The sequence below is a fragment of the Sinocyclocheilus rhinocerous genome, unplaced genomic scaffold, assembly GCF_001515625.1.
Source record: "Sinocyclocheilus rhinocerous isolate Xijiao unplaced genomic scaffold, SAMN03320098_v1.1 scaffold231, whole genome shotgun sequence".
Classification (NCBI taxonomy): domain Eukaryota; kingdom Metazoa; phylum Chordata; class Actinopteri; order Cypriniformes; family Cyprinidae; genus Sinocyclocheilus; species Sinocyclocheilus rhinocerous.
Window position 1 is genome coordinate 744,172 of NW_015640454.1, and position 24,180 is coordinate 768,351.

Sequence of the window (24,180 nt, forward strand, 5' to 3'; positions counted from 1 at the left end):
TTTCTCAATATTTTGATTTTTTTGCACCCTCAAATTCCAGATTTTCAAATAGTTGTATCTCGACCAAATAAATATTGTCCCTAACAAACCATACATCAGTGGAAAGCTCTCATATTTTATTCAGCTTTCAGATGATGTATAAATCTCAATTTTGAAAAATTGACACTTAAAACTGGTTCTGTGGTCCAGGGTCACATATAAAGCTTATATATATATATATATATATATATATAGTTTATAACTATATGCATATAATATGCTGATTTGAAAATCAAGAATCACTTATTAAAAATGTTGAAACCATTTTAATGTTGTGCTGCTAAATATTCTTGTGAAAACGGACATTTTTAGGAATCTCTGATGAATAGAAAGTAAAAAACAGCATTTATATGAAATGAATATCTTTTATAACATTATAATTGTCTTTTCTGTCACTTTTGGTTTCTTTAATACATCCTTGCTGAATAAAAGTATCAATAAAAAAAAAAACTCATCCTTTATTTCATAAACTGAATGCTTATTTCTTATAGAAGAAAAAAAAAATTACAAAGTATTTCTGGTGACAAGTGCTTTGAGAGCATATGCTTGTGTGTTTATCTACTGCACAAACTGCGACTACAAGAGCTTAGACAGCAAAACAGCAGCCAGCGGTCCTCCAACCGCACTGAGAAACGTTTGCAATGTTGACACAGCATTCCTAGAGTTAGAAAAGGTGACATCACACTCTTTATAAAGGGTTTTTGAAAGCTTTCACACACCGCTAATAAAAGACAGCACAAAGACATTTACACAAATTTTACTTAAAGGGACGGTGCAACCAAAAATTAAAAATCTGTTTTCTCACCTTTAAAATTTCTAAACCTGTATGCATTTCTTTATTCTGTGGAACTAAAAAGAAGATATTTTGAATAATGTTGGTAACTAAACAATTTCGGTTCCCATTGACTTCCATTGTATGGACAAAAATACAATGGAAGTCAATGGAAACTGAAATTGTTGGATTATCAACATTCTTCAAAATATATTCTTTTGTGTACCACAGAATAAAGAAATGCATACAGGTTTGGAACAACATGAGGCTGAGTAAATGACAATTTTCATTTTTGGGTGGACTATCCCTTTAAAGGAGATAACACTGTGAGGAATAAAAAGCAGCTTGGACATTTTGCTAAATAACTCCTTTTATAGATCATAAGCGTGGGAAATATATTTTTTAAGGACTATCCCTTTAAAAGAGAACAGCATGCTGCATACCGCTCTTTCAAATGTTCTTTCTCTTTTAAAGCTTGATTTATCACTCTTTCTTCAGAAGGGTGTGATCGGCCCGACTGCTGTAGGTATGTATCCACTCTATGCTGCTTCAGAGGAGACCTTTTTCTAATTATACCTCTATTAATCACTTTAAGTGGCCTGTGAAATATAGGGACGTTTATTGGAGCAGGGAGTCTTGATGTACCATCTTCGAACAGCACATTAACAATCCATGATTTTAAAGCCAGCGTGTGCATCTCTGAACTCTTCTGCTCAAATGCCCCCAGCATTCCTCGCATACCTGCCCCCCGGAGGACCTCGGTGGTCACCATAGAGACGTGAGCAGCATGCAACTTCCTGTAAACCTCAAACCCCCAATGCTGCTTACAGATACACTAGCCTTCAAAAGTTTGGGGTCAGTAAGATTTTTTAGAAAAGAAATGAATACTATTATTCAGCAAGGATACATTAAATTGATCAAAAGTGACATTTATAATGTTATGAAAGATTTCTATTTCAAATAAATGCTGTTCTTTTAAACATTCTACTCATCAAATAATCCTGTAAAAAACAATTTCCACAAGAATATTAAGCAGCACAACTGTTATCAACATTGATAATAATAAGAAATGTTTCTTGAGCAGCATATCAGTATATTAAAATGATTTCTGAAGGATCATGTGACACTGAAGACTGGAGTAATGATGCTGAAAATTCAGCGTAGCATCACAGGAATAAATTACATTTTACAATATATTCACATAGAAAAGAGTTATTTCAAATTTAAATAATATTTCAAAATACTACTGTTTTTACTGTATTTTAGAATAAATAAATGCAGCCTTGGTGAGCAGAAGAGACTCTTTCAAAAACATTAAAAAAAAATCTTACTAACTCAACCTAACACCCATAAAACATTTGTTTGCCAATGCATGTAATACAAAATATTAAACGTCTAAGCATTAAAAATACAGAAATTAATACTTTGATGGAGGGACCAGAGAAAAAAGGTACAAAAGTTGTCACTGGGGCGGTACCTTTTTCAAAAGGTACTAAAATGCACAATTTAGGTATTAATATGCACTCTTTAGGGGTAAATAAGGTACAAAGGTGTACCCTTTTCAGTAGTATCGCCCCAATGACAACTTTTGTACCTTTTTTTATTTTTTCTCAGAGTGTAGCAACCACCAGAACACCATAACAACTGCATAGCATTGTGCTAAAAACAATGCACCTTAGCAACAACTGCATAGCATCACCCTCACATTGTGGCGGTGAAAGCACAACTTGCATTTAAAAAAATCTGTCTAAATGGCAAAAGTCCTTTATAAATCACAGGGTCACATTGCTTTATATGAGTATTGCGCCTGCAAAAGTATAATCATTTGTATAGATTCAAACTCCACGTTGCTGTTGTTGTCGTCATCCTGTGTATGTGTGTGTGTGTATATGTAAATATTCCATGCCACCCACACGCTTGACCCTTTCCTGACTGATCTGACCTCTTCTCTTGTTTACATCTGTCTCGAGTGAATCGCACCCAACCACAACATCAATCAGCCGTGCAATAATAAACGGATGCTCGGATGAAACTTTATCCATTGTTTTTGGGGAGTAATCCATGCAGAACAGATTTAAACATGGTAAATGGAGACAAAATACAATGCTTTTATCGACAGCTGAATGTTTTAGCAATTAAAATACAACTGCAATGGGCAAAAGTTTTGTATGACAGCTGTTCTGCAGATATTATAAAGAAGATAAATTAATACTTTGAGTAATTAATACTTATAAAGAAGGCGTAACTTTGATTCTCGCTGTAGTATTGTTACCGCCGCCGCCATGTCGTGGAGACGCTGTGTTTCGTTGTGAAAGCGAAACTACTTTGTTTGGCCTTCCAAAAGAGGACACGACTAGAAATCAGTGGTTAAGTTGTATTTACAACACTGTTCCAGAACACTTCAACCCAAATATTCAGATGTGTGAAGCGCATTTTACGGAGGACTGTTTCCTGAACCTGGGAGAGTAGCCTACAATGCCGGCTTTTTGTTTCTATAAAGTGGGGCAATTCCAACTTTGTAAGGACAGTCTGGCGCTTCTGACTCAGCTTGGAAGTACATTTTCATATTTAAAGAATTTGCCACTGACGATTCAAATAAGCGCTACTCTACACTCACAAAGCAGTGAAGAGTAGCGCTTGTTTGTCGTTTCAGCGATCACAAATGCAGACATGGTTTTATGTTTAGGCGGCGCGATGCAACACAATGCGTAAAAAGACAGTATAAGTCATTATAATCAGTAAATATGTCCCCACTGGATGCAACAAATGCCTCGTTTATAATGGGTTTTAATGTTTTTGTCTCGTCGCTCCGGCCTGACAGGGCATCACAGTATGGTAGGGGCGTAACATTTCCATCACACGCTTGAGGTATTCGGCCAATCACAACGCACTGGATAGCTGGCCAATCAGAGCACACCTCGTTTTTCAGAACGATGAGCTTTGTAAAAATCGACGCGTTTCAGAAAGACGGGGCATAGAGGAGAAACAATAATGTACAGTATGTGGAAAATGTGTTTTTTTTAACCTTAAACCACATAAACACATTTCATTACACCAAATACACAAAATAATGTTCTTTTTAGCAACGTCATATGACCCCTTTAATAAGCCTCCTGTTGACCTTAATAAGGCTGGTATTTATATGTGCAACTAGGAATCTGATATTAGTGCTGATCACGTTTTATTTGTTCTCGTATAAAACAATACAGCCTCTTCCAAAACAATACAAAGGCGAAAAGTCAACATATCTTTTTAGCTGATAAAAACAATTAATATAATCTGAATTATTATGCAAAACCGTGTCTGGCATAATATTAAGGAAGAAAGCCACACAGAATAACCTAGCAAATGCATAACGATGTGCTAAAAAATACAATAAACTTGTTTTGTGGTGGCAAATATTAAACCGCATGAACTCGCTTACATTGGGTCTCATTCACTAAAAATTGTGTTAAAAGTGTTGATAATTTACAATGGATTTGCGAAACGTTCATGCGAAAAAAAATTTTAATCATTCTTCTAATGTTGATGAATCCAGATTATTCTAAATGGTATGACAGCAATTCCACCCATATAGCTATTCGTCACTCTCTACAAATATCTCTAAAGCTGCACATGAGAGCATGTGGATAGCAAAATCCATAAATTAAATGCAATTAATATGCAGAAACAATCTCTGAGTTACTGTAGGGTCAACTATTTATTTATTTTTTCCGAAATTTAATAATCTGGATTCATTGACCATTTATAGTAATAATAAGAAGAATAAGAATAATTATAGAAAATAAGGTTTTATAAATATAATTATATTTTATCTATAATTATATTTATCATTTATATAAACAGCAGAATTACTGTAGAATCACTGTAGCTTTAAATTTTTAAAGCTATTTTAGCATTTAAAATAATCTGGATTTATCAACAATTTCTAATAATAATAATACAAAAATGGTGTGTATATGTATATTCTACAATCATTTTATCCTAAAGTTAAGTGTAAATTCATCTATTTTAATGCATGAAAATGTTCATACAAAGTTTTTACTCATGGTTAGTGAATGAGACCCATTTTCATCAGAAAATCTCTTGTTTGCATCTTCTGGGCTGCTGGAGGACAGCGTTTCAGTTCATCTCCTCTGCATGCCTGCCCTCGGTCACTAAACACAACCCCCGAATGAAAGGATAAACCAGGAACCTGATATCACAGGAGAACAGGAAGAGACAAAACACTCTGGCAGAGGAAGGGAACAAAGGGATACAGATGAAAAATAAGAGATGATAAAAGCAGCAGCAAAAATGCTGTTTTAAATGGAGTATTCACTTTGGAGATTAAGCGTTCTTTATACTTTGAAGCCACATAAGAACTTCAACAAAGCTTGCTAATAAATTAAGTGACAACCAAACACGCTGACCTTTAGTGACGCCTCCTAAAAACAAACACGGTAACCTGACTTCACTACATTCTGGATGAAGAGCTCTTCCTGTATCTGGCTCTTTATCCTGCACCGGCTCGATCTTTCTGTGTGTTTACAGCTCGTGTGATGCCAAAAGGGCTTAAAACAACACAATCATAAACACAGTTCTCATTTCTTCATGGCAGACAGCCGTCGCTACATGTTATCTTGTGTTTTGTGAGGATCGTGTTGTTGTTTATTATGAGTGTTTAGCAATCTCTCCTGTTTATATCATAGACAATAAATCGAATGAATTTTAGATGTAGATGCAGGTGCAAAACACATCCACAACACGACTCAGCCGACTCGTGTCGAATCTAACTTCAGCGTACACACTTCTCCAAACACAGTCATAGGTTAAATAAGTTCATTAGACAAGATAATAGACAATATCTAGCTTCCCAAACTACAAGCTACTCATCATTTACAGTAGTTCAAACAATCAAGCTACAATAAAAAAAAAAAAAAGGTTAGCGACACTTCTAGCTATGAACAAAAAAGTAGAAAACGACACTGAATCTACTTAAAAGGACGATAATATTTGTATTATGACATTGTCAGTTTTGTCTGTGCTCTTTTCTTGTTTTGGACTTTTTACATATATATATATAATGTTACATATTTAATAAGAAGTATTAAAAAAATAATTGAGTGTTTTTTAAAAAGTGAATGATTACTGACAGCATTAAACATGTATTTATGAACTTTGACACAGATATTTAACTAAATTTAACTGAATAATGAAACTATTGCCAGCTGTAGAGCTGCTGAAATCGAATTTGCTTCATTATTGATTAATTTTACAACTATTATTTTTCTATTTATTAATGAACCTTAAAACGGAGCAGAAAACACAGCAGCGAAAAGCAGCATTTGATATTCTTATCAGTGAATCATATTTTGTAGTCTATTCAAAACAAACTCAACACAGACAAGCCTGTCATTTGCATATGGAAATTAGGAGTTCATATGCAATTCTATGCAAAACAAAACAATAAGTAACCAATCTCAGACCCATCACACTATGATCTTATTCATATACCCAGTATTGGCGGTCTACACCTGCTAGCTGCACTCTAGTCCAGCAAATTGTTGGGTAGTTGACATGCAGCATGCAAACATCAAGATTTTAGGTTAAATGTATATTTTATATGCTGTAACTGGTCATCAGTTCTTTTTATCCTTTGAATCGCCTTTGCATTCAACAGTCATAAGGTGACTAATGAATTTGCACCTGCACAAATATTCCATGTAATCTCACAATTAATAAGGTCATTAAACTGCATGCACAGTATTAGAAAAATGTTTTAAATAGTTTAAACTGAGTCACTGCTGTGACTTGCAATGTACTCATTTATATAACCATAAATAAATCTAGTGCACTTTATTCCAAACAAAGGACATTGTTCACTAAACAGCAGTAAGATTACATAAACACAGAAAGGTACATGACAACCGGTTTTAAATGTAAGCATGTGAAAGAAATCATTGCACCTGTGCTGATGGAGTGTCAATGTGCCTGTTCTTCTGAATGCAGCTACAAGAAATAAATCCCAACTTCACTAATTTGGTTTCAAAAGAGAAACATACTGCAGACCAACTCCACACTGACAGGGAAAGAACAACATCTCTCTCTCTCTCTCCCTCAAACACTGGTGACACATCAGAGGCAAATTACTGCCGTCCCCTCAGCCAATCAGAAGAGCCGCAGGGCTGAAAGAAAGCCACAGCGATGATGTCACCGAGCAGGTTCCTCTCGTCCTGCCTTCAGGCTAACTCTCTCTCGGTCTCGCTCTGTTTTTCTCTCCTCTTGTTCTGCCGCTTTTCCTCATTCAAGCTCATGCTAATGGACATTTAAATATTTTTCCCTGCTGTGACTAGTTTCACAACAGAGTTCATGTCCCCGTTTTCACTCTCTATCACAGGTTTAGTGTGTCAGTGTATGATATGTTTATCTTGTGTAGAAATAAAGTGCATATTATATATATATAAAAGGCCTAATATTACCTAATTTTATGATGCTGAGTTCAAAAATATCAATAAAACACAAGTGCAAGCACGTAACGCACATACAGATTTTTTTCACAAAATAAGAATTAAGATTTTTAAGCCCGTTTTTTCCACTGAATAAAAAACATAAAAAGCTAATTGCGACTTTTTATAAATGCAGAATTGCGAGATATAAAATTTCAATTCTGAGAGAAAAAGTCAAAATTGCGAGATATAAACTTACGATTCTGAGAAAAAGATCAGAATTGTGAGAACAGTGAGATGTGAATTCAGAATTCTAACTTTTTCCTGCAATTCCGGGTTTACATCTCACAAGATGAAATTTCTCAATTCTGACTAAAGTTTCTGCTAAAAGAATAAAAAAAAAAAAATGTAATTGCGACTTTATATCTCACAATTCAGACTTTTCATCTCTTCTCAGAATTGCTTAACATCTCGCAATTCTGAGTTTATATCTCACAATTCTTTTTTTTCTCAGAATTGGGAGGGAAAAAATTCTGAATTGTAAGATATAAACTCAGAATTGCGAAGGAAAAAAGTCAGAATTGTGAGAAGTCGCATTGCCTTTCTATTCATTTTTTTTTATTCCGTGGCGGAAACTGGCTTCCATATGTATCAGCTTTAATGCCCTAATAATCAAACTAACAAGAGCAGTCAAATATTAAAAAGTTTAGGTTTTTATGAAAAAAAAGAAGTATTTAAAATATATGTATTTAATCTGCAAAGAGTGAAGAAAGTGGAAATCAGGATTAGGCATAAAATAATTAGTCTTCAGAATCATTCATTCATGTGAAAATTGTAAGAATTGAACAAACAGTTATATTGTAATCTGACATCAGGAATTGTGTCTTTGTGTCATTTTTTTTTTTTTTATGCTGATTAAGGGAAGCAAAAATGCTAGGAAATGCATCATATTTCATGAGAAAGTGTGACGTGCTCGAGCAAAACAGCCTCTATTTTTGGAATCAGCAGCCTAAAATGAGTATAAAGAGAAGTATTGGATTTCATTCAGCAGGGTGGTGTTATATAAGGCTCTTGGATTTCTCTAACAGGTGGGAATAAGGGAAACCCGTCCTATTCCACACCTGTTTTGAATCCTACGCCCTGCATCTGTGTGTGAGCCGCCCGTCACCATAGAAACATACAAACTTTGACCACCACAAAGCATTCGGTCCAGACGACGGGGGAGGAATCGACTACAAATTGTGTTTGTATGTGGGTGGGGGAGGGTGTTCACCTCACAGAGGGGAATAAGACGTAATGGACAGCATCTGGGGTAAAATTACATACTGAGATGTTTGCATCGGATGCTGCAGTAATGTGACTCTGACAGTGTGTCCCAACTACACTTTCCAGCCTCACGTATTTGTTTTCCCTCCTTGAAAGCAAAATGCTGAGTGAAGCAACAGAATAACAGCTAATAAGAACATATTTGATGTTAATATACACTGTAAAAAAAATTCTGTAAAATTTACGGTAAAAAACCGGCAGCTGCGGTTGCCGGAATTTTACCGTAAAAAATACGGTAGCAACGTTTTAGGTTTTACGGTTTTAACTTAAATTTACAGTTAAATACCGTAATTTTATTAACTGATACAATGTTAATATACCAACCTATTGAAGTACTGAAATCTGTTTTGTACCTTTGTAATACACGGATAACCACCAAATGCAGGAGGTGATGAGAAAGTCACATGATGAACAAAAGCCCATCACAAGCAGCTTTTAAATAATAACATATATAGAAGGTGCACAGTGTCATTCACACAAACACCAAACACCATCATGGTAACACACATGAAACTGAAATAATGCAATAAACATTAATTTAACAACATTAGGTGTAACATAAACCTAATATACAAAACTGATAAGAAAAAACTAAAAAGAAACATAGTTATTTCAACAAAAAAACATCAAATTTGAAATGTAACGCAGGGAATTCTGGGAATGTCAATTTACGGTTATTCACTGTAAATTATACGGTCTTTTTCAATTCCAAAAGTGGTATACTACCGTAAAATTAATGTCCAATACAGTTTTTCACTGTATATAGTAGGGGAATTTACCATTAACCATTTAACAGGTTTTTACTGTAGCATTTTTACAGTCTTTTACCGTTAAATTCACGGTCATTTTTTACATACATTATAATAAAATAATTTTTTAAAACAGAATTTTTGTATTGTTTTCCAGCAAACATATCTAATCATCTTTGCTGAATTTACAGTTTTTAGGATGTATCTTGAATTTTCTTAACCTTTCCATTTTTTTAATAAACGTTTATTTATCCAACGTTTATTTAAAATAAAAAAACTGAGCATTTAATATATTTTTTAAATTCTTAAATCAAGAAAAATAAAACTATTTGCCACAATACTAGGAAAATTATTACAAAATCAATGTATTCATTGAAAAAGTATTTTTTATCTTTTATTTTTATTAATCCTTATTAATAAGGATATTTAGACATTTTTATTGGCAAACCAGACAAAATGAAAATGATTTTATGCAGTGTAGCATAAAAAGAAAGAATACACATATCATTAGTTAAATAAATTAATAAATCATTAAATAAATAAATTAATAATTGTATTCATGAATGAATAAATAAATGGCATGTATGAATGAATTAATGAATACATAAATAACTAAATTTAATAAGCTCATAAACAATGATTTAATAATTAAACAATATAAATGAATAAAAAGAAAGAATACATAAATCATTAAATAGATGAATAAATAAACGAATGAATAAATTAATCAATAGGTTAATCCATAAATTGAAAATTATGTGTGCATGAATGAATGCATACATAAAAATTAATAAACAAATAAATAAATGAATTCATAAACGACTGAATGCATAAATAAATGAATGAATGGATTAATAAACAAATAAAATTTCAATCTCTCTCTCTCAGTCTCATTTGTACAGTGGTCTGGCAGAGTGCACAGAAACGCGTTACGTAACATCACAAGCAGTATAACTGCCATAATAATACTGATCCATTTGCCTGTGTTGATATAAAAAAAAAACAAAGGTGCCTGCTAGTATCTAATGCCCCATCCAGCCCATAATAAAACAGGCCCAGGTCCACATAATATGCATGTGATCAGTTTCAGGTGTGTGCAAAGTTTCAGATGTCCAGATAAACGTGTATGTGTGTGTGTGTGTGTGTGGTCAGGTAGAGCCTCACCTATTAAACCACAACCTGCCCTTGGTACACGCGCACACATGCATGTTCACGGTATGACACACGTGCAAATGTTTAATTAAGCACTGAGTGGACATTAAATTAAATCCTAATTCACTCTGGCTTCATGCACACACACACCTGAAGGCCTTGGTTGTGTTTCACATCTCTGGACTGGTCAGGTAGCATTTTTTCAGACCGTTACTGTGTTTGCCAAAGTCAACCAACTAGTGATTTTCAATTAGAGAGGTTTAGTAGTGGGTTGATCGAGATATTTTGCTAACACTTTACTTAAGGCACTTTACTTAAAGTATTTTTAATGCATTAATAATGCCTTGTAATGCACTTTATAATGCATTGCATGATATCATGAATAATTGTAACCACAGGTAAAATCATTCATAACAAATCTTGCAATGCATTATAAAACACATGACAACCAACTAATTTCAGATGTAACAGAATCTACAAATATTATAATGCATTTTAACTTTGGTTACAATACTGAAAAGATATAATGCATTACAGCGTGCATTATGAATACTTATATAATGCATTATACATATAGGCTTCAAATAAAGTGAATATTTCTTTAATTTTTAACTGGGTGCTTAAAAGGGAATACATTTAAAGATACGACATCTTGGAAAGGATTTTAGCATGCTGACAGCGTGCTAAGATATTAACTGTTGGACTGTCAGCATGCTAAAATCCTCTCGGAGAAGAATCTGTGCATCTAAATTCATCCCTTTTAAAGCAACAATGCTGCAGCCATCAAAACACCAATTTTGAAGCAACAAATTTCTCACAATGCAATGCACTGGACTTGACCTTCCATTTCTGATTTTTAACATCCTTATTTGATCGGACTGCCAAGAGCTAAAACATTTAAGACATGTAATAAAAATTAAGAATTAAATAAAAATTCATATACACATATAGCATATGCCAACTGCTTGAGTGTCTGGATTGTAAAAAAGCGCTAAACAAATAAATTTGAATTGACTTGGTGTTGAACTTGAATTGATATGACAGCAAACTATCATTCACATGCTATTTTTCACAAACAGAATATTGTGCACTATGCAGTAAATTAAGGTGGTATCCATTCCGGATAGATCTTGTGTTTCTTTTGCCTGTAATTAGTCTTTCAATGAGGTGAGAGAGGATAAAGCAGAGAGAAAGAGAGAGAGAGAGAGAGAGAGAGAGAGAGAGAGAGAGAGAGAAGCGGGCAGGTGTTAGGCGGAGGCTCTTGGCACATAAGCATCATTTAATAAGACAGTGTTAAATATTTACTGTGTTCCTGAGTGTCACATTGGGACAGGCTATCTGTTTTAGCACTAAGAAAGGTTTATTTCTCTCTCTCACCCTCATAAAACAGGTTATGAAGGAGAAAAGAGGTCTCGAAGAGACTGAAGCCAACAGAAAAGAGAAATGAGCTGTTCATGTCATGTCCGAATTAATGCAATAAGTTTCTATGATATCCACATTAATGGTACATCTCTTACTGTATGGTCTCATTTGTTTGTATTTATTTCTCCTAAGGAATTTTAGGAGAAACATCTGAGACGAAGTTAATTAATTTCTTCCATGTTGACTATAAATTTACCAATAGAGTGCTGCAGGAATGAGTACTAAAACCCTGTTTCTGGTTCCATCATCCTGAAGTCTTTAGTTTTTTTCTTTTTCTTTTTTGAATGGGTTTTTGTTTAAATGCTTGAAATAAGGTCTATGGTGAACACAAGCTTAAGATATTTTCACGTTTTCTTCTACAACATAAAATACATAAGTAATACCCCACTAGTAATTTCTTAAGTGTTTACACGTCTTGAAATCTGATTGTACTACAGAGCCTGTCTGGGACATTAAACATCATCACAACGAACAGAGAAATTCATCTCCGCTTTTACAAAACTGCTGTATTTATATTCGCACTTCTGCAAACTATTCTAACTCAAACTTTTCCAGCATCTTTTAAATAAGGATTGAAAAATGTAAATAAATAATTAAGGATTGAAAGAGCTGTCAGACGCTTAATGGTGGTGACGTTGAAGTTAAGATTATCACAAAATGTGTAAGAATCATAAACTCTTGCTGGTCACAGAGCTTATTTTTTGCAACAATCCAAAAGCCGACGGAAAAATCCAATTGGCTTTTTTTTTTTTTTTTTTTGGGGGAACTTACTTGAGGGTTGGCCTACAAAAATACGTAAAGCCTGCAGCACTTTATAAATAGCAGCATTAGTTTAACAAATGGTGTGAGTTTCGGGTGTAACTACCTGTTTGTCCAACCAATGGAAGATAAGGGTGAGTTTGGGGAAACCTGTTTGAAAACAGTCATTATTTTAGCAATTCCAAATGATGCCACTAGTGGTGCATAAACTACATGCTTCACCTTAAAGAAAGTGCAACATCTGGGCAATAACAACAGGACTACTCCATCAAAAATAATCCTATTTGCATGCAAAACCTGAACACAAGCACATTAGTCACGAATGGTTATTTCTGCCACTATGAATCATTCACCTTTTACATACCTGTCTGATTCAGCAAACGCCTCTGAATCCTTCATCTAATCTGGACTGAGACCTGATCTCTCCAAGCCTACATGTGAGCTTGAATCAACGCTCTTAAAAGTTGTTAATCAGCTGTAAGAGGCTTTGGGATCGTTTCCGCTGGACGTAACTAAAGATCTCCACGTTTATAGAGTCTGGTCTGTTCGTGAAGCGCCTGATCTTTTTATCCATGTCAGTTGCACATCACTTTAACATCTGCGAGAACTGACGATCTCCGACAGCTTCCTCCTTTGACACACAGTCCCAAGTCCTCTCTCTTGTATAACACTTCCTGAATGGCAAGGCGATGATGTCATAGGCCACACGGCGACCGTTGCTGGGTCCACCAGAGTCTTTGAGACTTGACTATGACAGGCAAGAGAGATCACACAAGGCTTAACAAGAGTCAACACAGAAAACCACCCCGGGAAAAGGAACTGAAGGAAACCTGGAGTCACCAAGAGTGTGTGTGTAGCTTTCTTTTGTATTTTCTTTTCCTCCTTAATGGTTGACCTCTGGACTCTTATGTAAATCAACATCCTCATTCACCAGATTGTGTTTCACCGCTGATCTTTTATGACAGCGCTCTGTGTATTCTGTATATACTATCTTTCCCAAGTTTAAAAAAAAAAAGATATTAGTAGTTCTTTACACAGCAAGGATGCATTAAATTGATTGAAAGTGACAGTAAAGACATTTATAATGCTACAAAAGAGTTCTATTTCAAATAAATGCTGTTTTTTAAACTTTCTATTCACCAAATTATCCTGAAAAAATTTTTTTATCATGGTTTCCACAAAAATATGAAGCAGCACAACTGTTGATAATAATCAGAAATGTGTCTTGAGCAGCAAATCAGAATATCAGGATGATTTCTGAAGATCATGTGACACTGAAGACTGGAGTAATGATGCTGAAAATTCAGCTTTGCATCACAAGAATACATTACAATTCAAAATATATTCAAATAGAAAACAGTTCTTTGAAACTGTAATAATATTTCACAATATTACTGTTTTTACTGTATTTTTTATCAAATAAATGCAGCCTTGAATGCAGCTTATGAAACCTTCCAAACCTGTATGACTTACTTTCTTTTGCTAAACACAAATGAAGATATTTTGAAGAACATTGGAAACCAAACAATAATTGACACCATTGGCTTTCATTGCATGGACAAAACATTCTTCAAAATATCTTCTATTGCGCTGCATAGAAGAAATAAAGTCAAACGGGTTTGGAACATCAGCAGGGTGAGTAAATAATGAGGGATTTTTTGTTTTTTGGGGGTGAAGCCTGGAATGACCCTGGAAACAATGATGTTTCCCGCCACACTAAAAAACACTGTAAAGGCAACCAATCAGATTGTAGCTTCATTTAGCATTTGCTCTCAATATCTCCTCCCAACATCTTGTTTCCTTCTTTCCCTCTCTGTACCTGGGAATGGCAATCCCTCTCTTTTCGCATTTCTCTGTGTTCTTTCACCTCTGATCTGGAGTCAGTCTTGGGTGAACGTGACACCAGCACTGTCCTCACACAACCAGGTGTGACACAATGCCTCCCATTATAAAAGCATTATCCAGGCTGAGAGGGGCCTTGTGTGTGTTTGAGTGTGTTTGTGTGTGTGCGCACCTCACTGTGTAAATTACAGTGTCTGATGTCATTGTCACCCCATGCCAAAGACTCAAACTCGCTCTCAAAACTAGGAGAATAATTTTGAAAACGTAGCCTATTTATTTATTTGCTTTTTAAAAAAAACAACAAAAAAAAACATACATACATAAATATTTATGTATAAATATAATAAATAATATTTTATTACAAATAAATAAAATACAAATTTATTTATAAGCTGTTTATTTTTTTTATAATTGCAACTGCATATTTTTCATATTTTTCTAGATTTCTCTACAATGCATTTGCAATTATTGTATTTTAGGAAATAACAGCATGTAAATAAACAAATGAATGAATAAATATATAATGTAAATATAATATTTATTATATTATATTAAATATTATATTTACATGCCGTTAATTATTGAAATAATTACAATGGCATATTTTTAGTTTTTCTAGATTTCTCTACTATGCAGTTGCAATTATTTTATTTTGAGAAATAACAGCATGTAAATAAATGAATAAATAAATATTAATTCTTAAAATACAATAATTGCAACTGCAAATTAACTAATTTAAATGTCTTTGCAACTAATCAAACAATTAATTAGGATTAATCAAACATTTTAAAACAAGAAAGTAAATTTTCTGAAGAAAATAAGAAGTGCTCTGCTGTGAAATAAAGAATAGAGTTTGTTCAGATGTTTGCTTAACAGTAGTAGTGATGCTTGTTTCTCTACTATGCAGTTGCAATTATTTTATTTTGAGAAATAACAGCATGTAAATAAATGAATAAATAAATATTAATTCTTAAAATACAATAATTGCAACTGCAAATTAACTAATTTAAATGTCTTTGCAACTAATCAAACAATTAATTAGGATTAATCAAACATTTTAAAACAAGAAAGTAAATTTTCTGAAGAAAATAAGAAGTGCTCTGCTGTGAAATAAAGAATAGAGTTTGTTCAGATGTTTGCTTAACAGTAGTAGTGATGCTTGTCTTAATAAATACAAATCAATATGTTAACTTAAGTTTTAAACACTTTTATCATTTTTTTATTTTTTTAGATTTCTCTCCTACACAGCAGTCTATAGAAACCTGACAGGACAGTGCGCAAACATTTTTTTTTTTTTTTTAAGTTAAATTACATATGTTCATTAAACAAACTTAAAGCGATAGTTCACCCAAAAATGAAAATCATAAAAACCATAAAATAAATATCTAAATGTAATATGTTAACCCTTATATACATACTTTTTTCAAAACACAAACAAGTGAAGTATCACTTTTAGCCCCGGAAAGCTGAATAGTTCTTTAGAACCGCTGCTCTTAACTAATACAGATCATTGTGTTCCAGCACTAAAACCACAACACATGCGATGCTGTAAACCACACGGCATTGCTCACTCCTGTGAGAACACCGGCGTCTTTGTGTCATCAGTGATGCCAGTGCTCTGTAACCTATATCTGAGTGTGTGTGTGCTCAGCCCCGCCCCCTAGAGGTCTCGCCATACACGTCCACCTGTCACCGTGGCAACGCTCCACACCTGCCAGTTTCACCTGTAACTCAAGCCCGTATCGTGTGTCCAGCATCGCTCACATGTGCTCTCAAAACAAAACTCGCGCTTTTACCGGGTCAACAATGGCAGCAAACAGTAAGACAGCATTAGACCCGTATGTGTGTCTTTATCAGAAGGAAAGTGTTTTCTATTTGTAGTGGTGTTAAACACGTCCACTCTGCTGCAGTCATGTTGATAATGGCAGTGCCAGGTTAGTTTGTGCATCTCCTGTGTTTAGACAAGACTGTAGGACCGGCACGCTCACGCATGATCACATACAAATTAAAGGGGTCATATGATGCTTTTTTAAAGATCATTATTTTGTGTATTTGGTGTAACAGAATATGTTGACATGCTTTAATGTTCAAAAAACACATTATTTTTCAAATACTGTACATTATTGTAGGTCCTCTATGCTCCGCCTCTCTCAAACGCTTCGTTTTCTACAAAGTCCCACCTTCCGGCAAGCGCAGTCTGCTCTGATTGGCCAGCTGACCCAGTGCATTGTGATTGGCCGAACACCGCAAGCACTCGTCGGAAATGTAACGCCCCTTACCATAATCGCGAGCTTCATCTTTCAAAATAAATGTAAAGACAGAGCTCGAAAGGGGAACAGGGTCCTTGTAACACTCCAAAGAGAAAGGAAAACTTGAAATCGCATCATATGACCCTGAGATAAAGTGAGAATTAACCAGAATTACCTCAAACATGCAAAAATTTTTGCATTTCTTATCCTAAATCATATCACCATGACTAAGCGCCAACACAAAAACAAATTAGTGTGTATATATATATATATATATATATATATATATATATATATCAAAAATGTTTTTCTCTTCTGCTCACCAAGACTGCATGTATTTCATCAAAAATGCAGTAAAATCAGTGATATTCTGGAATATTATTACAATTTAAAAATATATGTTTTCTATTTGAATATATTATGAAATGTAATTTATTCCTGTGATGCAAAGCTGAATTTTCAGCATCATTACTCCAGTCTTCAGTGTCACATGATCCTTCAGAAATCATTCTAATATACTGATTTGCTGCTCAAGAAATATTTCTTCTTATTATTAACGTTGAAAACAGTAGGGCTGATTAATATTTTTGTGGAAACCGAGATACATTTTTTTCAGAATTCTTTGAAAAATCTTGCTGACTTCAAACTTTTAAACGGTAGTGTACAAGACTATGGATTTTTGATAGAAATGTAATAAAAGTTCAATAGTTGCAAAACAACTTATTAGCCACTTAGCAACACCATAAACCCCTACAAAATGTACAGGAATGTGCAATAAAACAACTATTGCAATCACCTACTTCATCCTAGCATTGTTGCACAGGATTTTGCACTGGTACGTGCTATCAGAAAATGTAAATATCTAGTTAATGTAAACAGTATGGTTAGCAGCGACTTGTCACATTAATACAGAATTCAGCTGATGTTCTTCTAAATGTTATGTCCAAACATCATTATATGCGTTTAATAAACCACTGGTCAACAAGTGTGAGTGAGGAGAAAGAGGAAAGACTCGCATTTACAAAGAGCATTTGGAAATGATCAAAAAAGCTATTTCAGGATCTACAGCTCTGCTATCCTGTCAATAAACTATTATAAACAACCTAAATGGACATGGAGTTCGGGGTCAAATTTTTTTTATTTATTTATTTATTTTTTATTTTTTTAACTATTCATCAAAGATTAATTACATTGGTCAAAAGTGACATTTAAAGACATTTATAATGTTACAAAAGATTGATATTTCAAATACAGGTGCATCTCAATAAATTAGAATGTCGTGGAAAAGTTCATTTATTTCAGTAATTCAACTCAAATTGGAATGTTCTATTCATCAAATTATCCTGGAAAAATGTATCACAGTTTCTACAAAAATATTAAGCAGCACAACTTTCAACATTGATAATAATCAGAAATGTTTCTTTAGCAGCAAATCAGCATATGAGAATGATTTCTGAAGGATCATGTGACACTGAAGACTGGAGTAATGATGCTGAAAAATCAGCATTGCATCACAGAAATAAATTACATTTTAAAATATATTCAAACAGAAAACAGATATTTTAAATAGTAAAACTATTTCACAATATTACTGTTTTTATTGTATTTTTGATCAAATAAATGCAGCCTTGGTAAGCTTTCTAAATGAGAAATGGATAGAGGTCAGAGCTCTAAAGTATATTCAAACAGAAAACAGCTATTTTAAACTGTAATATAATTTCACAATTTTATAGTTTTTACTATATCTTTGATAAAAAAAAACAAATTCAGGCTTGGTGAGCAGAAGAGACTTCTTTCAACAATCTTACAGAACCCAAACTTATGGACAGTAGTGCATGTAAACAATTAACAGCCCCAGAGCACTATGGGACTGAAGTGAGCAGCTCTTGGTCTTACCTTCGCACCGTGAGCCGCAGCGTTTTGTACGATCCTTTAATGAGAGATATGGCCTCCTGCCTCCATCCGCTCAACTCCACCTCATTAATGATGACCACCTCGTCTCCCACCTGCAGGGGGTGCTGCAACAGAGACGCCTTCCCGCCCTCCTCTACCTGCGGGATGTTAAGAAAACACACACAAACAGACCGTGAGCGCTCTGTGCGGTAACAGACAGAGGCTACGAGGGCTCGACAAACTAAATTCAAACCACATGGACGCTCAGAGCCCCCAGTAAAACCCATCCAGAATGCAAAGAATGTTTTCTTTGGACCTTTATGCCCACACATTCGCCGAGTCTCCAGACACTATTATTTTGGTCACACAATCTCTCGTCCAGGTCGGACGGAGGATGGAGTCCCACGTTACAAAAAGCTTAGCAGCATCCTCACAACAGAATGTCATTGTGCACCTGAGAGGACTCCATTCACTCTTTTACGGCTTCTAAACAATGCACACAGAGCACAGGGCATTATCCATGCACAGGAAATGTAATGTTTAGATATTGCAAACACAAAGAAACCTCTGTAAACCCCAAGTAGCATCTCACTGTGGACAAAGAAAGACAGAATTGGTTAGATAAGATCGGTTAATGCACTTTCTTGAACTCTTGAAAGCAGGTTCTGGGTGTTTCAGGTGTAATTGTTTGGACGACGGATCTCCAATACACTAAAGAAAAGTCCTGTGGTGTGACAGTAAAATATTCCCCCTGGAAACCAATGTATTTATGTGTATGTGACAATAGAAATTCAGAGGAATGGTCTACATTTCAATGATCTTGTGATTTGTGTCAAAGAAGTTTAAATAGAGTTTCTAGAAACAGCACATTTTGGAATGTCTTTGTAAATATATTTAAATAAATTTGATGCCATTTTACCTTAGCTTAAGTGTCTTGATGGAAATTTTTTTTCTTTTGATGATTCTGAAACAAGAAATGGTTCCTGTCCAGTGTTGCTATTTTTAACTAAAACTATAAAAATTGTTTTCATTAATTGAAATAAAGCTGAAATACAACAAAATAAATATATTAGATGAAAAACCTCAACTTAGAAAAACATAAACAAAAATCAGAAATGTTGCCTTGGCAACTAACTGAAATTAAATAAGTTTAAGTACTAAAATTAACTAAAACGAAAACTGAAATAAAAAATGAATTCAAACTAAATATACTTATTTTTTAAAACTGAAGAAAATGACAAAAGCACAAAACAAAATTAATTTATACTAAACATAAGATAAAGCTAAAAAAACGAAAAAAGACAAAAGCACAAAACAAAATGACTAAAATGTGAACTTTAATTTAAGATCAAAATAAAGCTAAAAAACTAATAAAATGACAAAAGCAATAAACAAAATTACTAAAATTGAAACTAAAATCAAGTTAAAAAAATAAAGCCATTTTTTTTTAATTTAAACAAAAATTAAAATGAAAATTCAAAATGTAAAAATGTAAAAATAAAAGCTAATTCAAAATATTAATAAATGCTATTAGTATATAAACGATTAACACGTTCCAGGACCAAAATGATGTAGAAACTTATCCTCTGTAAAATCTAATCTCTGTCTTTGTTTAGCACTTGTTGGAAACAAAATACAGAAGTATCCAAAACAATTAGTTTGCATAAAGCAAACCACAAACAGTGAGTCATTCGCTTTGCTTTAGTTCTGTCATATACATTATTATTAAAATACAGCACTTAAATTGAATGTCAAGCCATATTTATTTGTATAGCGCTTTCACAATACACATTGTTTGAAAGTAGCTTTACAGGAATGTATAATGTAACAGGAAGTCATGTAACATGTGCACGTAACTCGAAATTACAACTTTACTTAAAAGTTGAACGAGTAACTTTTTAGTTCCTGGGCCAAGCCTACTTGGGAATAAAATATTAATAATAACAACAGAAATGTAAACTTTACTGAAAAATAAAATAAAAAGTACTAAAGTTACTAAAACTAAAATTGAAATAAAAATAAATTAAAGCTAAATAGAAATATTAAAAAAACTAATAAAACTGACAAAAGCACATAACAAAATTACTAAAACTAAAATAAATTATTACAAAATGTAATAATTTCTAAAAAAAAATGTATATTTAATAATTATATTTATAAAAATAAAATAAGTTTAAAAATGAGTTTAAGTTGAAGTACTAAAATTGCTCAAATTAAAATAAAGCTAAATAGAAATATTTAGAAATAGAAATTAATAAAAATAAAAGCATGCGCCAAAATGACTAAAATATTAAAAATAAAATGAAAATTGAAAATCTAAAAATAAAAGCTAATTCCAAATATTAATAAATACTGTAATTGTACATAAATAACCCTAAAGTAACACTGAACTTTTGGGACTGACCATGCAAATCTAGCCTAGACGCATGACCTATTGGATATAATATGATATAATATAATATGTCACCATATTATATTTCGGCTTCCCAAACAACAGTAAGTCATTGTAATTGGCTTTGGATAAAAAAAAAGCCTGCTAAATGATTAACAACCAATAAAACCAAAACATACAGGTGGATAGCCAAGCGATTTCTTCCAAGAATCAAGAATAAGATTCGACCTCTGGTTTATTGCTAGCATTCCTTAACTGGAGACACATCAGTGCCAAGCAAAATAAGTTCTTCAGGAAGCCCTTTCAAGATAACACACAGAACAAACTAGCATTTCATTCTCCTTCTAAAGACGTGCATTTGGAAATTGTCCCCAATTGTCTATCGTTTCCTGTTAAAACCTGTCTTTCGCTTGGCTCTTTCCTGACGACGCTCGCTCTCAAAAGCCCGCCATGAGCCGCTTCCTCAAGCATTCAAATCACGACATATTCAGAATAATCGTACGAGCAAGCATGTCTTCCCTTTCACCGGTTATTGAGCGTAAAGCCGGCCAGCTCAAAGAAAAGACGGCTAGCGGAGATTTACTTAACACTCGGCCTCGGGGCCATCAATAGAAGTGTTTAATTGTGGATGTGCTGCCAAGCCGGTGACAATGAATCCATTAATATGTAACTGAACAAAGCGTCTAATTCTCTTAACCTTATTTTAACCCCCGACTTCCTGGGGTTCAGGTCGCTCTTAGCTCGTCTTCTATTGCCGCCACACTGTAAACACCACGGCGCATTCTGAAACGGACGAATAAAAGAGCAGCTCCTCAGAAGAGGCTGAATCAGTATTCAGGACTACATAAAGTACGGTTGGAATTGCTATGTAGGTTTTTTTTGATCATCTCTCTTCTTTTGTTGTTTTCCAGGCTCTTGCAAATTCCGCTCTCTCTCTGTTGGGTCTTTGCCAGAGGCCTGGGCTTTATCCTGCCCTGTATTTGCCTGCTCTCAACAAGAAGATGAAGGGGTACAGACAGTGTGGGGGGTCAGAGAGAGAAGAGATGTTTGGAATTAGATAAAACCACTGCATATTATTCAGAGTGGCATATTATTCATGCTGTTTTTGCAGTATGCAGTAAATATCAGGGTTTGGGAAGCTACTTGTAGTAGTTTCAACTACAGTGCAGCAAGTGGAGCTCTTTTTAAATACATAAATAATCTTTTTACATTTACATCTTTTTATCTCATTATTTTATTCAGCAAGGATTCATTAAATTGATCAAAAGTGACAGTATAGACATTCATAATGTCACATACGATTTCTATTTCAAATAAATGCTGTTCTTTTGAACTTTCTATTCATCAAAGAATCGTGAAAACATTTTTCACAAAAATAAAGAATTGGATTTCAGACAAAATTAATGCTGCATACCAAATCACATACTACTTATACATAGTTATGTACTTTGCTAGTACAATACTGCTGAAAAGTGTTTTTTTCTCTAAAGAAATTAATACTTTGAGTAAGGATGCTTAAAATTTCTCAAAAGTGACAGTAAAGACATTTTTAATGAACTGCATCACAGTTTTCACAAAAATATGAAGCAGCACAACTGTTTTTAATATTGATGATAAATATTTCTTGAGCAGCAAATCAGCATATTAGGATGATTTCTGAAAAGTCATGTGACACTGAAGACTGGAGTAATGATCCTGAAAACTCTGCTTTTCATCACAGGAATAAATTACATTTTAAAATATATTCAAACAGAAAACAGTTATTTTAAATAGTAATAATATTTCACAATATTTCTGATTTTACTTTATTTTTAATCAAATAAATGCAGCCTCTGTGAGACTTTCAAAAACATTGTCGATACAATTGCATCATGATATTACAGACCCCTTGGTACTGTTACTATAAATTATGTTTGCATTTGCATGTACATATTAGCACCTAAATGCATTCACTTAAAATTCATAAATAGCTTCTAGGTTCATACATAGAAAAAACATCTGCCAATTTTCTACAAGTAAAAAAAATAAAATTGAAAGACTGTCACAAATGTCTAAAAAGCATTTAAAAAATAAATAAATCAGAGCACTTACAATTTTAATCTTGCATACTATTTAGGACAAATAGGGATACAGCAAGGCAGATCCATCCACCAACGGTTACTGGTGTTGACACTGCCACACACACACTCCCATCTCTCTCAAGAGTAGATCTGTGTGAGGCGCTGAAAGAAGTCCACCGGTGACATTTACACCACCCATAAGCGCAGAGACTTCGCACTATCTTTCCCTCTCACTCTTTCGTCCGTCACTCTCCCTCTGTATTACTCCTCTGTCTCTCTCCCCAGATAAGAGCAGCTCTCAAAGCCTATAGTTCCTCTTCATCCTTCCTCCTTATCTCCGGTTTCGTCCGGGCGTCTTAACCATGCTCTGGGGCCGCATTGTTGCCGTGGTAATGGTGACAAACTCTTAAAGGGGGAGTGAAGGGCCGCGGCTGTTGTTTGCATCCTGCTCACTATTCAGCACAACACACTTCACAGCTCACTACGACATGCAACACACTACTCACCATTGAAAACAAGACACTGCTCTACAGCACGCAACAGAAAGTGCGCTATTCAGTGCAACACACATTACAAAAGAACTACATCAGACCAAACTGCAGCAGTATGTTAGTTCACGCTCACGGGACAAACTACAGACAGATGAAGTACATCTCCTCTAGACAAGTACAGATTGAAACAGAAACTTAAAAATGCAGCTGCGTTCCAAATCACATACTAATTCTGCGTATTGTATGTGTACTTTGCTGGTGATGGTATCCTTCTGTGCAAAAGTTTTGGGTTAATATATAAAACTTTTATTCAGCAAGAGTTAGGGATGTAACGATTCACTCAACTCACGATTCTGATTTCACGATTTTTTTTTTTTACAAAATGAGATTTGACAAATTATAAATTAAATGTATCCTTTTATTATTTCTTGGACAAAATGCTGCACGTTTCTTTGTGAAATTGAAATATAACACTATAATAATATACTAATATAGCACTTGCATATTATTGCCCTTTTGTTGGTTTTGATTGCTTCTATTGTCCTCATTTGTTAGTCGCCTTGGATAAAAGCGTTTGCTAAATGACAAAATTTAAATATAATGTAA

At 34.0% G+C, this 24,180-nt stretch overlaps 1 protein-coding gene across 1 annotated transcript in view; it reads right to left on the bottom strand.

The window, feature by feature from the left end:
• Positions 1-24,180, bottom strand: part of shroom3 (shroom family member 3) — a 60,054-nt gene that overhangs the window by 30,049 nt on the left and 5,825 nt on the right. Inside the window, exon 2 of the mRNA XM_016569039.1 lies at positions 18,635-18,789. Within this exon, the coding sequence (XP_016424525.1) occupies positions 18,635-18,789 (155 nt within the window). The remainder of the gene's footprint in view (positions 1-18,634; positions 18,790-24,180) is intronic.